This window comes from Arachis stenosperma, chromosome 9 (genome assembly GCF_014773155.1).
Source record: "Arachis stenosperma cultivar V10309 chromosome 9, arast.V10309.gnm1.PFL2, whole genome shotgun sequence".
Lineage (NCBI taxonomy): Eukaryota > Viridiplantae > Streptophyta > Magnoliopsida > Fabales > Fabaceae > Arachis > Arachis stenosperma.
This window is the reverse complement of record NC_080385.1, coordinates 122,721,399-122,736,107: the sequence shown is the minus strand read 5'-3', so window position 1 is coordinate 122,736,107 and position 14,709 is coordinate 122,721,399. Positions and strand designations below refer to the sequence as shown.

The 14,709-nt window shown below is 36.4% G+C and overlaps 2 protein-coding genes and 1 pseudogene across 8 annotated transcripts; all 3 read right to left on the bottom strand.

The window, feature by feature from the left end:
* Positions 1-1,447: 1,447 nt before the first annotated feature.
* LOC130947588 (B3 domain-containing protein At2g33720-like) lies at positions 1,448-2,226 on the bottom strand (annotated as a pseudogene).
* A 6,291-nt stretch (positions 2,227-8,517) lies between these two features.
* LOC130950475 (calmodulin-binding transcription activator 1-like) lies at positions 8,518-11,592 on the bottom strand. Of its 5 annotated transcripts, XM_057878980.1 has the most exons (5): positions 11,360-11,592; positions 10,076-10,229; positions 9,659-9,967; positions 9,408-9,441; positions 8,518-9,301 (listed from the first exon to the last, which is right to left on the bottom strand). In XM_057878980.1, the coding sequence occupies exons 1-5, from the start codon at positions 11,377-11,379 to the stop codon at positions 9,291-9,293; spliced, it is 528 nt and encodes a 175-aa protein (XP_057734963.1). In that variant the 5' UTR covers positions 11,380-11,592; the 3' UTR covers positions 8,518-9,290. The 5 variants fall into 5 exon arrangements, 4 of the variants coding, with proteins under 4 accessions (XP_057734963.1, XP_057734960.1, XP_057734961.1 ...); XM_057878977.1 differs by having other exon boundaries at positions 9,659-10,229; XM_057878978.1 differs by lacking the exon at positions 9,408-9,441 and having other exon boundaries at positions 9,659-10,229.
* LOC130950476 (uncharacterized) lies at positions 11,518-14,446 on the bottom strand. Of its 3 annotated transcripts, XM_057878982.1 has the most exons (6): positions 13,920-14,446; positions 13,532-13,620; positions 13,047-13,092; positions 12,602-12,878; positions 12,296-12,332; positions 11,585-11,755 (listed from the first exon to the last, which is right to left on the bottom strand). In XM_057878982.1, the coding sequence occupies exons 2-6, from the start codon at positions 13,540-13,542 to the stop codon at positions 11,734-11,736; spliced, it is 393 nt and encodes a 130-aa protein (XP_057734965.1). In that variant the 5' UTR covers positions 13,543-13,620; positions 13,920-14,446; the 3' UTR covers positions 11,585-11,733. The 3 variants fall into 3 exon arrangements, with proteins under 3 accessions (XP_057734966.1, XP_057734965.1, XP_057734964.1); XM_057878983.1 differs by lacking the exon at positions 12,296-12,332 and having other exon boundaries at positions 11,518-11,755; positions 13,920-14,444; XM_057878981.1 differs by lacking the exon at positions 11,585-11,755 and having other exon boundaries at positions 12,074-12,332.
* Between the last annotated feature and the right edge of the window lie 263 nt (positions 14,447-14,709).

Here is a 14,709-nt window from a genome sequence, read left to right as displayed (position 1 = left end):
AAAATTATACAAATACCCGTTCAAATGGCTATTCTAAAATTACACCAATCACAATTTAAATTCCTATTCCGAAATAACAGAAATTACAAAACTATCAAGCTTCTTCAATTCTCCGGATTCAACATTATGTGGGTCAATACCACCATCTTGGAAGTTTTGTTCAACTATGTCCTTTGTAGCTGCAACAGGATGATGTTGGAATTGAGTATGCAATGAAATTAAATCATGCTCCTTTTGCATCTGCAACAATGTACAGAGTCAGATGGAGGTAGCATCATGACTAGTCAGTAAAATACATTACTACATTGCTCTCATTCACCTGAGATGTTGGTTACTATTTCCTTACTGCTATTAGGCTTTCTTCTTTACACTTAGACAGAGATCCACCCAAATGAAGAGGCAAGTATTGGAATAATAAAGCAAAGTGGAGATTGGGAATCAACATTTACAATTTATTTATAATTGTCATTACTAAACCCTAAAACATTAAACACACATGCACAAAACAATGTCAGTTGGACAACTTGATCATGCCGAACTTGTTTTGAGAACTACCAACCCTGGACTTGTAACCCTATAAATTATGCAGCATGGCATAATAGAAGGATCAGATTAGAGTGAGAAAATCACCATAATTGACCAATTGTTTTTTACCCAAACCAGATTTTCTCGATTCTGGTTTTAATATAACATTTTATCCAAATAATCTTAATATTTAACTTTAATTATAAAACCTAACTAACGCTGTTTGGTCTGCCAGTCTGCAAGGACCAAGTTTGGATTAAGAACAAACTAAGCATCATACACAACAAATTTCCACTAGTTTCAAATAATGCAAAATTAATACTTGATCTATTAATAACTTAACAATATTAGCAGAAACGCCAAGAAACGTCTAGTATGATTTTGAATGTTATAAAAGGTATTAGCTAATTATTAGCTAGTTATAATTATTGGAAATGGCAACCATTGTTAAACCAAATTAGATTTTTTCAAAATTAAGGTGGTGGAAAGCACCATTCCTACTACACCATTGTTAAATATGGTTTATTCATGTATTCCGCCGGTGGTATTGTCTAATATTCAACTTTCCAATTTTTTTTTCTCAACCTATGTGATATTTATGGAGGGAGACGAAATGAAGTTCGTCCGGGTAAGACGAGCTTTAACTAAATGCAAAACAAAATGAAAATTAAAGTTTGATTACTTTTTTTTGATAAAATAATGATTTCTTTTAATTTAAAGTAGAAAAAAAATCCATAATTTGACCCTTAACAAAGAAAAAAAGAGAAAGAAGAAAAATATAATATATATTTTTGTTACAAGGCAAGTCTGCAAACAAAAGTTTTGTATAATTCAATTGTGTTGTTGATAACAAATATAATAAAAAACAAGGATTGAAGAAAAGAAAGTAAAAGAAGTTAGACTACTGAAATTCCATCTCTTCTTCCAAAACAAATAGTTCAGTTTGAGAAATCCTCCTCTGTGGCAGCTTTGAGAACAGAGAAATCAAAGCGGTTGGCGTAAGGATCCCAGTGGAAACCAATCTCATGGCCGGACTTGAGAGACCTTCTTTTGACAAAGTCTTTAATCCAATTGGCCATGAAGACATAGCTTCTAGAAGAACCCCATCTCTTGAACACAAGACTGTGCATTGACTGTGTCAACGTCCCATATCTCGACCTCCATTCCTTCTTTCTGGTTCTCATCGTACCCCAACACCGCTGCTACCAGCGGCTCCGCCATCTCCTTCGGAAGCAACAGCCTACTCAAGCTCCCCACGTCGCTGCTGTTCAGCACCTTCTTCAGCTTCCATGGATCGTCATACATCATTAGCTCAGTTGAACATCCCCATGAAAACGACGGTTTCTTGTTTTCTTCCATTTTTCTCTTCTTGTTCGTCTTCTTGATTCTCTCCAAACATGAAGAGGTTTGTTCAGGACATGCATCCACCGCCATTGATAAGCAAGTGAAAGAATCATAATTTTCTTGATCACAAGAATCGCATTCCGCTCCACTTCTCAATCTCAAATGCAAGCAGCAACTCTTTCTCTTCTTTATCATCATTCTTGGATTATTATTATCACTTTGCATTTCTTATTTGAAAGAACCCACACTCTCCTATATATACTAATTTTCTGAGAGTTCAGCTTTAAGTACCATTTCGTTTATGTTCATATTAAATTCATATCTATATCTTTTAATCACTTGTATGAATTATCTAATCATGATATCAGTCATTTAATATCTTATCATTTTTTAAAATGAATACATCTTTTGAGTTTTATCAAAGATAAATTTTTTCTGTTAAGAGGTTTCAGTTTCTGTTTTTGCTTTTGCGGTCTTTGATCCTCCTTTCTCTAAAAAAAAAAAAAGATAAATATTATTTATATTGAAACACAATTAAACATATTCATTGAATTAAAATTTTTCATTTGATTTTTTATTTATTTTATCTTATTTTATAATTATCAGTTTATTAAAATTAATACCAAATTATGAAAAATGTGTAAGAAAATTTCATTACGTTTTATATAAAAATTTGATTATTCAACTATGATAGATTTAGGCCCAGTTCGGATAACCAACTAAATTAAACTTCTTTTGATAAAATAACTTAAACAATAAATAATTTTGTTAAAAGCAACTTATAAATAAGTTATTTTGTGTTTGGATTTTTAACTCTAAAAGTGTTTATTTTATAGAAATGTGATGAAAAATAAAAGTATTATGAGAGAAGTCATTTTTTAAATTTCTCTATAAACTTCTAAATAACTTCTTAAAAAATTTCAATTTGGTTTTGAAAATTGCACCAGACATTAATACTACTACTTTTTATAAGTCAAAAGTTAAAAAAAAGTTACTTCTAAAGTTTTCCAAACGACCCTTAATCATTCTATTTGATTATCCTGGTTATTAGTAATTTTATTAAAAAATATATAAAATAATATATATAATATATTTAAATACATGATGTCAAATTTGGTAATGATTTTTGTGTTTCTAAAATATTTTTTCTGTTTTTTTTTTAATTAAAAACAAAAAACAAAAATAAATGTAAATACTATTTGAATCCGTTTAAAATTCAAAAAGAAAAAGAAATTTCATCTTCAACTCTTATAGTTATATATGCGGTAATATTTGTTCAAAGAGACTTACTTTTCTTTTTTTTTCCTCAAAGATAAATGTTATTTTATTAATATAAAATAAGAGTAAAGAAAATTAGCAGCATCTATCAGGTATGGCTCACGAGTTCACGCACTAAATTGATAGTGCTGGCTTCTTTCACTATCTCTGGTGCCGGGCTTATTACCTTCTCAAAAACACACCGATTATTCGCTTTCCAAGTGCTCCAACACAGCGCCGCTATGAGGAGGGTCTTTTGTCTTTTGTCTACCGTCTAATTGAGCCGCTGCCCAGGATAAGACTCGTTGCTACCAATTAAAAATGTCTCTTCTTCTCTTATCCATAGGTCAGGGGTTATTAAGCTTAGTCTCCATATTATTGAAGATAGGGGGCATTGGAACAAAGCATGAGAAATTGATTCAGCCTTCAACATGCATCTTGGACAAGTGGCAGGAGTGGATGCGAACCGGCTGTGGACTTGTTGCAACACTGGAAGCTTTTCATGAAGACTTTTCCATAGAAAAATCTTAATTTTATGTGGTAATTTCAACTCCCAAATGCTATTCCAGACTCTGTTGTGTATGTTCTGGGCCTCAATGAAGTAGGAGAATGAAAGAATCCATAAGCAATTTTGTATCCTGACCCAACTTCATATATACTAGATTTTGTCCAGCACCAATTAACTTCATCCTCCTCCTCTGTTGGTTTGATTGAAAAAATTTTATTGCATATATCAACTGAAAAAATCGACTCAATCAGATTTCTATTCCAGCTTCTATCAGGATTTAGTAACGCACTAACGTAATACACTTGCAGATCTGGCGGGATTGTGAGTGCATGTTGAGTGACATTAAAGGGCACTGGTGGTGGGAGCCAGGGGTCATGGAAGATGCGAACATTAGTGCCAGAGCCTATTTTCCATAATAAGCCTTTCTCGATCACCTTGCGCCCTTCAAGAACACTTCTCCAGCCCCACGACGGTACGCTTCCTATCTCTGCATGTAGGAAATCTATATATATGAAATATTTAGCTTTGAGCATTCTTGATAGAGTAGAATTAGGGTATTTCATTAGACGCCAACATTGTTTTCCCAATAAAGCCAAATTTTGCGCCCTTAGGTCCTTGATCCCCAGCCCTCCATCTTTCTTCGGTCTCGTCATTGTGTCCCATTTAATCCAAACCATTCTTCGTTCTGCGCCTTTTTGACCCCACCAAAATTGCGAGAGCATGCTATGAATCTCAGTCAACAGCGTGCCCGGGAGCTTGAAACAAGAGAGTGTATAAATAGGAATCGCCTCCCCCACCGCTCTCAATAGCGTGTGCCTACCACCTGATGACAATAGACTTCTTTTTCAACCCATAATCCTCTTCTGAACTTTATCCTTGATAGCTCCAAAGGTTGCTTTCTTTGATTTTTGAACTATAGAGGGCAGTCCCAAGTATTTGTCTTGTGCTCCGATATTTTCAATATTTAGTGTCTGAGCAACTGCTAGTCTTGTGTTCTGAGGTGTGTTGTGACTGAAAAAGATAGCTGACTTATTCAGATTGACTTTTTGCCCACTGAAACCCTCATAGATCTCTAGCAATTCTATAATACTTTGGCTTGTATTAGGTGCGCTCTTGCAAAAAAGGATTGAATCATCAGCAAACAAAAGGTGATTAACTGTTTGGCATCTCCGATTAACTTGAACTCCTTGAATTAATCTGTTTTGCTCTGCCTTGTGTAGCAAGAAGAAAAGCCCTTCTGCACAAAAAAAAAAGAGATATGGAGATAGGGGGTCACCCTGTCAGATGCCCCTATTTGGCCTAAAATAGCCAAAAGGTTGACCTTCCACAACGACAGAGTAAGAAACAGTCGTTACCAATTCCTTAGTCCAGTTAATCCATTTAGCATCAAAGCCCAGCTTCTCCATAATATACCATAAAAAATGCCATTCGACCCTATCATAAGCCTTGCTCATGTCTAGTTTAATAGCCATCTCATGCTCTGCCCCACTTCTCTTATTTTTCAAATAGTGCATACATTCGTGGGCAATTAGGATATTATCTGAAATGAGTCTACCTTTGAGAAACGCACTCTGATTTGGGCTTATAATTTTATTCATAATACCTTGTAATCGATGCACCATAACTTTAGAAATAATTTTATACATAACTGAAGACAAGCTGATCGGTCGTACCTGAGTCATGTCATTGACATCTGGCACCTTTGGAATCAAACAAATTTGAGTATGATTGAAGCTTTTTAGAATTCTGCCACTGTGAAAGAAACTTCTTACTGCCTTAAAAACGTCACCTCCAACTATATCCCAGAAAAAGTGAAAAAAACTTAGCTGTAAATCCGTCATCACCAGGAGCACTCTGAGCGTGAACACTAAATGTAGCTCTTTTGACCTCGTCCATAGTTACTGGCCTTTGGAGCCTACGGTTCATGGAAGCTGTAACCTTTGGCTCCAAATCCTCTAAGTATGGATTCGGATCAGCCGAACAAGAAGAAGTAAAAATATCGCAAAAGTAGTCTTCAACTATCTTTGCAATATCCTCCGGTTTCGATGCAATCTCATTGTCCCTCCCCACTAATCTCCAAATTCTGTTCCTTCGCATCCTTGATTGAAATTTCTGGTGAAAGAATCTAGTGTTCTGATCTCCTTCTTTTAGCCACTTGAATCTAGATTTTTCTCGCCAATAGCTCTCTTCTTTCAAATATGCCAGCTCCAACTTCTTTTCCAAACTGGTAACCTCCTCTCCCCCATTGATTCCAGCCACCCGCAACTCCTCTAGTTTAGCTTGAAGGTCCTAAATTTCTTTTCGAGAGTTTGCTTTGTGAGTTTTCTGCCATTGAACTAGTCTATGTCTACAAACTTTCAACTTTTGGGCCAAGAAGAACATAACTGAGCCTACAACTTCCATTCTCCACACTTCACTGACAATTCTCTTGACATCCTCTTCTCCACACTAACGTTCCTGGTATTTAAACCGCCTTTTACTATGCCAGGATTGAGGTTCGGTTTCCATCAAAAGTGGAGCATGATCCGAGCCTGACTCTGTGAGCCTGTGCACCACTGCATTCGGAAACTTCAACTTCCATTCCATCCCAACTAAATAGCGGTCAAGCCTCTCCTTCACCAAATTCTCTCCTTGTCTTCGATTTGTCCACGTGAAAGGGTGCCCCACCATTCCAATATCTACTAATTCGTTACTGTCAATAAAATTAGTGAATGTTGTAATAGTGGTTGCTGATTTTTGGCCTCCAACCTCCTTTTTCGCTTGGCTTGTTATAGCATTAAAATCGCCTGCTATTACCACTTTTCCTTCTAGGTGTTGGCTCATTGTTGTAAGCTCCTCAAACTGTAAGGATCGAATTTGTTCCGAACAACTCAAATGGACACCAATGAACGCCCATACCTCACTGCTTCCGACTTCCTTAATTTCGGCTGTCACAAAGAATTCTCCACTGCTAATAATTTGAACACTGATGCTGTCCTTCCAAGCTAGCACAAGTCCTCCTGCCACTCCTGCCGAGTTAACAATATGCCAGTTTTCGTAGCCGCATACCCGAAGTTTTGCTTCCACCTGTCGAGATTGGTTCTTTGTTTCACTTATAAACACAATCTCGGGGGAGTAGGATTTACAAATCCCTTTTAAGGTGTGAATTGTCAGGGGTCTCCCCAAATCCCGACAATTCCAAACTATAGTTCTCATGGCGCCTTGGGTGCCATTTGTAGGCTGGCACCCTCCACTATCTCTTCAACTGCATTTTCATCCTCTATTCTTGCTTTCTTTGTAGATCCTTCAGCTATACCACTCATCAACCTTTTTTTGGGTTCACTTTTAGTATCTGACTCTGCAGCACCTTGTCTTGCTAACCTTTTCCACTTCCTACCTTTCTCTGTGGTGAGACACTGCCCAATAGCGAATTGCATAAGCTGCCCTTCATCCTCCTTGGTATTGGACTGACCAGCTATGATAACCTCCATGCATTCAGTTCTAGAATTGGCTGATTGAGGTGACTCAGGTGCTGCCCTATTACCAGTGTCTTGTGGTTTCAAACTTTGTTTTCCTTCTTGCATTGACATCCCTGCAAATTCTTCCAATAAGCAGTTTAAGACCGGTTTTTTCTTACGTTGAGTGGCCTTATTCTGGTTTTGGGATGAGTTGTTGAATGCTCTTTCTCCTTCAGAGTAGATTCGCGTTCCCACTTGGCTGGCTTTAACCCATTCGCCAATGTCATCCTCTTTTACCATATCACTCTCTGTGTCCTTCAGCAGATCATGACAGTTTTTCACCTCGTGCCCCAATTTTGCGCAATAGGTACAGAATTTTCCAAGTCTCTCATAGCGCAGTGCCACTTCTACCTCCTTTTTATTAGGTTCTGCCACTATTAACTGATCTCTCACTTGCCTGGCAACATCAATATTGATTTTGGTCTTCACAATCCTAGTTTCTCTGCCTCGCATATGAAATTTACCTACCTCCAACACTGTACCCAATTTTTCTCCCAATTTACGTCCAACTTTGAGGGTTTTAAACGATTCTGGCAAACCCCAAAATTGAACCCAAACTGGAAAATTGGAAATAATCTCTTCATCACAGTTCTGATCTTCCTTCCATCTCTTGACATGGAGCACATAATCTTTGAATAGCCATGGAGAACCACGTTCAACACGCAAGACATCCACTTCTTTATTAAAAAAGAATTGGAAGGAAGTATCCCCTTTATCACTCACGCTAAATCCTTTCGGGTTTTTCCATATAGCCTTTAAAGCATTCCCCATGGTTCCAATTGAGAAGGTTTTCGAAGCAAAGAGTCTGCCATAGAGACTATTGGAGCAAGCGTTAATACCTTCTGATATGTCTGCCTCTTCCAGTAGAATCACATTCCTACCTCCTTTCCGGTTGTCTTCCTCGGGTCCGATCTTCATCCCTCATTGTCTCAGCCATGCAGATTACAGAAACTTGTATTGAGATTTAATTGACGTTGACAATGTAGCCTTGACGGCAATAGAAACTCCGTTAAGAAACCCTAACAGAGCACTAAGAAACTCTAACAAAGCACTAAAGAGATTTACTTTTCATATCTCTTATTTTTTTAATGTTTAATTTATTTCAATTATCCTATGGTATTTTACCTTCACATATTTATTTTCGTAAAATTTTTCAATGTCTCTCGTGTTAAAATTTAATGATTTTATTCTAAAAATTTGATTACATGAAGACTTTTGCAGACTTTAAATTTAAATATACTTAAATACATCATGACTAATTTGATAATTGATATTTATCAAACATTTGTGTAAATCAAAATACATATTTTTGCAGACTTTTTTTTATTGTATTTTAATTGGTATAAATATGCTATTTTTCATAATTATCTTAATAATATACCACTTGCAAATTAAGATTCCTATAAAAATAATGAGAAAGGTTTACAAACAAGTTAAAAGGATTTTTCCCTAATTGTCTTTCTCCTTGTAGTTGAACATTAAGTCAATTATATTGCAAATAGAACTGTCTTCTACATGCCTAAAACGGGGAACAAAAAGGACATTTGTACTGTATATACATTTCCCCTTGCTTTCCTGAATTATCTTTTATCTTTCTAATTTACAGAATTTCCATAATAAAACTATGTTAGATGTTACTTATTTTACAGTTTTACTCGTAAGACTTAAACTATCATCCAAAGTAAGTCACTGTTACTCTTCGCCATTCCTGTCAAATACTACTCAACAGGCTGTGGTTGACTGCTACCACCATCACCAGTCTGTTCCAATCTGATTTGCTTTTAATCAAGGAAAACTGATTATATATTTAGTGGGCCAAAAATATTACCCAGGGAAAGAAAATAGATAGGACCACAGCACCTTTAAATTTTGAGATTTCATGACAAGCTTCATGTACTGATGACGGGCCTCTGGATTGCGAACCATAGACTTTACTCTATCCAGAGCTTTGTTCACATCATCTGATTTCTGTCTCCTCCCAATGCTAAGAAATTCATATTCATCAATTTTTCTCAGGATTTCCAGCCACAGTGCAAGCCGACTGCACAACCCGGAATCCTCTCAGACCAACTCTTTTCCGTCTCCAACGCAGTATTGCCTTTTCCACGATGCCAACAGACCAAACAACTATTTTCTACTGCTTTCGAACTTGGTGACCTCTAACATGAGCCTGTAAAGAAGAAGCAAGTCAAATGAGGAAGCAATATTACCTCCATCGCAAAGGCATTTACAGCCAATAAACTGAATTGGTGAAATGCTAATGCAAACTGACCCACCCGACACCAAGGACAGAGGCAGTAAGAATTGACTCTGCAAGGCAAATCAAGGAAATGCCAAATACTAAATGAAATAACAGTATGTTACCTTTAAAAAAAAGCTACAGCCATCACAACAATTTGAGGGTTGTATATAAAGAAGCATATACTATGGAGAAAGGAAAGGAAAGAATTGTAAAAACTCAAAAAAATCACCTACAAGTCAAGCATGACCTTGCTGCTAGTAAAATACATTCTATGTGCACAAGTACCTGAATTTTTACAATGCCGGTGCGTATTCTCGAAAAATCTTTTCTTCCCTTCCACCCGTGGTATCTCTTTTGAATTTTTGAAGCTGCAGAATGCAGATAATCGTCAAAATGACCCATCTTCTGAACCTTGTTCAAAGAATCAGCAACTTGATAAAGTGCATCTTCAGAAATATCACTGCTATTCTTGGCTAGTTGTCTTTGACAGAATGATCTTGCTCTAAAGGCTGCTTGGATTGAAGCAGCAGCATAAGCTGATTTTTGAAAAGCAGCAAGTGACTCTCTTAGATAGTGCTGCTCATCCATTGTCATCTTTGATGAATCAGTATCAGCACATTCAAATGCATTGTCAGTTGCTAAGTTTGTGGCAATGTTGTCCTTCTCATTTTCATTAACAGTTAATCTAGACAATTGACTTACAAGATCTGCCTCAGCCAGATATCCAGCAATACCTTTATATCCTCTACTTGAAGCTAAATCAGCTGCTGTTTCCCCTCGAGGAAATGCTGATGTTGGGTCATCATCAAGACCTGGGACTGCACCTAATTTGACTAGTGCAATCACAGTTTCCTCTCTGAAGAGAATGAAAAGAAAACAGCGTCAAGATGCAAAGTCATTATACTAATATAGATATACCAGAAAATATGGTGGCAACGATTAAAAATAGACTAACACAGATCATAAATGAAGTCTAAGTGTTAAAAACTATAGACCCCTTAGCATGAAATATGGCATACTTTTATATCATAGATGAAAGTGAAATATAATGGCTGAACAGAAAATTAATACAGTACATCAAGAACATAATTTAATTTAACCAAAGAATAAATAGCAATGTGGTGATGCAAACACGAAACAAACCCTATATATATATCTTGCATTAAAGTGAAAAACATCCCTAAAATTACTAATATAAATAGGCACAAGAAAATAGTTTCCCATAGAATCTGGCCTCCTAAAATGTGATGCCTAGTGAAGTCCTGTTCTTCCATGAGCATCTCTGAAGTTAGGATTAATACCAGCATTAACTACAGGGGCCATAGCCCACACATAACCAAGACCAGCAGCCAAATGTATCACTCCTTGGCCTTCAGCATCCAACATGTTCGGCCCTTTTCCTCCTTCATGAACCTTAAAGACCAACCATTTAAAAAGCTTGTCACTAACTAATCTCTGAAATAACACATCCCTAGAGCTCATGTGATTGCTTTCACCGATCTGGAAATTCTTATTTTTGTCTCTAGTCAAATACATTGTTCTTTTAATTTTACAATTTTCACATTTGGGAACAGAGCATTTCCAACCCACACTGTGAGGACTCAAGTTTAAAATTTTAAGTAGTCGCACTTCAAGCCGTATCTCATCTTCTGGTTTGATTTCAATACCCACATGGCTTGCAGATTTATTTGGATTTTCAAGATATTCAAATTCTCTGATCTCACTGCAGGCTAGCCTATTACTGCAGGTTACATAGAATGGAACACGACCTGGAGAATGCAAAGGAGTTTGACACTTTATCACATTCTCTGCCAATACTTCAGCCGAAACCTCAATTTCACCAAACATACATCCCCATTTTACTCCCCAGAAATGTGCCAACTATTAAAACCTTTCAGAGAAGGAATAAATAAATCAGAAACCATATTGTCTGAGTCATGAACGGGGAATATATAATGCTATGGAAAACCAAAAATCATTACTGACCTTTGTTCTAACCCCAGCATATGCCCAATCTGGAGCAAAGTCAATGATACTACACAGTTGTTCTTGGGAAAGATAGGGACTTAATGAGTCCATATCCAAGTGCATGCAGCGCAAACTAGATACCTCCTTATCCTCATTATTAGCATCAAGTGATTTCCAGTAATTGCCAGAAACCGAAGCCATCAAGGAATTGTTACAATCTCAACCTATCTCCTTATCCATTCACCATCCAAAACAATCAAGCTTCTTCAATTCCCCACATTCAACATTTTGTGGGTCATCATTGTCCAAACCACCATCTTGGAATTTTTGTTCAACTACGTTCTTTGTAGCTAAAACAGGATGATGATGATGGAATTGGGTATGCAATGAAACTAAATCATGCTCCTTTTGCACCTGTGACAACGTACAAAAGAGAGTTACATGGAGAAAGCAACATGACTAGTAAACCATACACACACACGAAACAGAGTGTCAATCGGAAAACTTGTCAAGCACAGAAGTTTCGTATACATTTATCAAAAAACTGTAAAATACATTACTATATTGCTGTCATTCACTTGAAATGAAATGGCTAATTTTTCTTACTATTGTTAGGCTTTCTAGTTTCTATTTAACACTACTCTACCCAAACTATGAGGCTAGTATTGGAATCATAAAGCAAAGTAGAGATTGGCATCAAAGCTTGCAATTTATTTATAATAGCCAATTTTCCATTCCTAAACCTGATTTACAGCATGTAACATTCCTGTAACTGGCTGTATGCACACATCAGTCATGAGCCTATCTCTGAAATTTTGAACATGCTGATTTATGGTATCTGCTTCTACATGAAGTTCTCCATCATTCATATCAACTGTGGTTCTAATAGTGTTCTCTATTGTTGCACATAATGATAAGCCAGAGCCAGGATAAAAGCTAGGGAGAGAAGATGACCATGAAATAAGAGGGTCCCTCATCAACTCAGCAAAACCTAAAGAACAGAGCAAATAAATTTATAGACCAGAAAATGCAAAGAAAATTGCCAGATAGACAAGCATAGGAACAAAATATTCATCCCCTTGGACCCAATAAACAAAAACAGTCAAGTCAAGTAACAAATGGAATTATCTTTGTTCATTTGCCACTTAAATATCACCAGATTAACAACAATTAAATTTAAAAATAAAATAAATATGAATACCAAATATCTGAAAATATGAATTACTGATACTTTTTTCTTAAAGTACAACCAGCACTTACCAGTGGCTTCATGTCCAAGCAGCCGTGCATTGTGAGGAATTGAAGTGTCAATAGGCCGAGCATGAGACAAGACTTGAGGACCATTCTCTGAGTGCCGATCATCACACACTGAAGCTCGTCCAGCCTGCTCAACTTCATTTGCAGTTGATGAAACAGATGTTTGAAATACAGATATAGGTGACTCTATTTTGACAGAGGAAGGCGCTGAACTTGTTCGAGAGCTACCAACCAAGGATACAGGAGCTGCAGGGGAATGTGAGACGCCGGACTTGTAACCCTGTAAATTATGCAGCATGGCATAATAGAACAATGGATCACATTAGGGTGAGAAAATCACCATAGTTGTTTTTAACCTACACCAGATTTACTTGATTCTAGTTTCAATATAACATCTTATCCAAATAATTTTAAGATAAAAATGCAAAAGAATAGATTAAAAACGTACCTCTTTAATATGACGATAATGTACAAGAACAATGTGCTCTAACTGCCTGCAGACAAAAACAATGTTTAAGTTGACATGAAAAATGATCAACACTAGCAATTTAAGTGATAATCCCCTTAAGATCCCCTATGGCCTTTTCTAGTTAGCCCGAGGATCAAAATGAGTCAGATGCAGCTGCAGGGTATCCTGCTTCAGCCAGTGGCTTTATCAGTTTTCAAAATATATTTAATCTCAATCTTTTATTATAACACCTAACAAACGCTGTTTGTCTGCAAGGTCCAAGTTTGGATTAAGAACAAATTAAACATCATTACAAAACAAATTTCCACAGTTTCAACTAATGCAAAACTAAGACTCAATCTATTAATAACTCAACAATATTACCAAAAATGCCAAGAAGCCTCTAAGTATCATTCTAAATGTTATGAAAGAAATCAGGAATAGGTCTTACAAACCCTAAGTTCAACAGAATGACAGAAACTTACTCATCAAGCATCCAATAACTTCTCCTTTGAAAGTTCTCATTATCCTCCCCATGAGCATAGTAACAATTCAGGACATCAACATTACCAGCCTACACTCAACAATCAAGGCAACTTGTTAGGCAACTAATGCAACAAAAAATAACATAAAAATAAAATTAATGGAAAAGAAAAGGTGATTAATAAATAGATTGATTTAAACTGAGAAACCTAGACACCAGAAAAATAGAAGACACCAAAAAAAAAAAAAAAACTGAGAAACCTAGAAACTACAATTTTGTTGAGTTACATGCAGGTATTCCAACACAATAGTTTGACCCATGACAGAGTTTCAATTGAATTAATGGATCCATAAAGGTGAAAATTACAACTAATAAAAAGAACAGCACACCTTCAACTTTTCATGAGCTTCTCTAACAGTTTTCCCATCTTTTTTCTTCCTCCACCTATGACCATCCTTGCGAAAATAACGAAGTGTTTTTCGATCAAACAAGAACAGTGATCCAGCTAAGATAAATAGGAATAGCAAATAATTACAAAAACGTCAGTACTCTATCTTTACAGTAAGGCATATACAAGTGTTAGGTTTAACAAGTTATGCACTGTCTGTATCAACTATGAAGATAAGATTTCCTTCTTTTCTTTTTTGTGTGTGTGAGCATGGGTGTTGGGGCGAGGGGGGGAGGGTGGTTCAAGTAAAAGTCCAACACAACGATATGCTCCCTGATCAAGGGAAAGAGATTGAAAGACTGGACTAATTATCCACTTCATTGGTCTTGAACGAAACCTCCTCTAAGGTTTAGGAATTCCTGAGTCAAGGATTGAAGTTGTTAATTTTTGAACGAAACCTGTTAACCACTTTTGGTGGCGAGGTGGGTGGTGAATTGAAGACAAAGTTGTTTTTTTGTCTTTATTCATTTCATTTTCAATAGAGTGCAAGTGATAAAGACAAAGATATTTATGATATGGAATTATATCGCTGATCAACCGATGGTAAATCCAATCTTAAATTTGAGCTTGATCGTTATTTGAATAAAAATTGTGAGTCAGATGATAAGTTTTTGGATATTCTAGAATGGTGGAAGGTTAACTCGAATTGGTTTTCCATCCTAGCAAATATGGCAGGGACATATTGGCTATACCAATTTTAACAGTGGCTTCCGAGTCTGCTTTTAGTATGG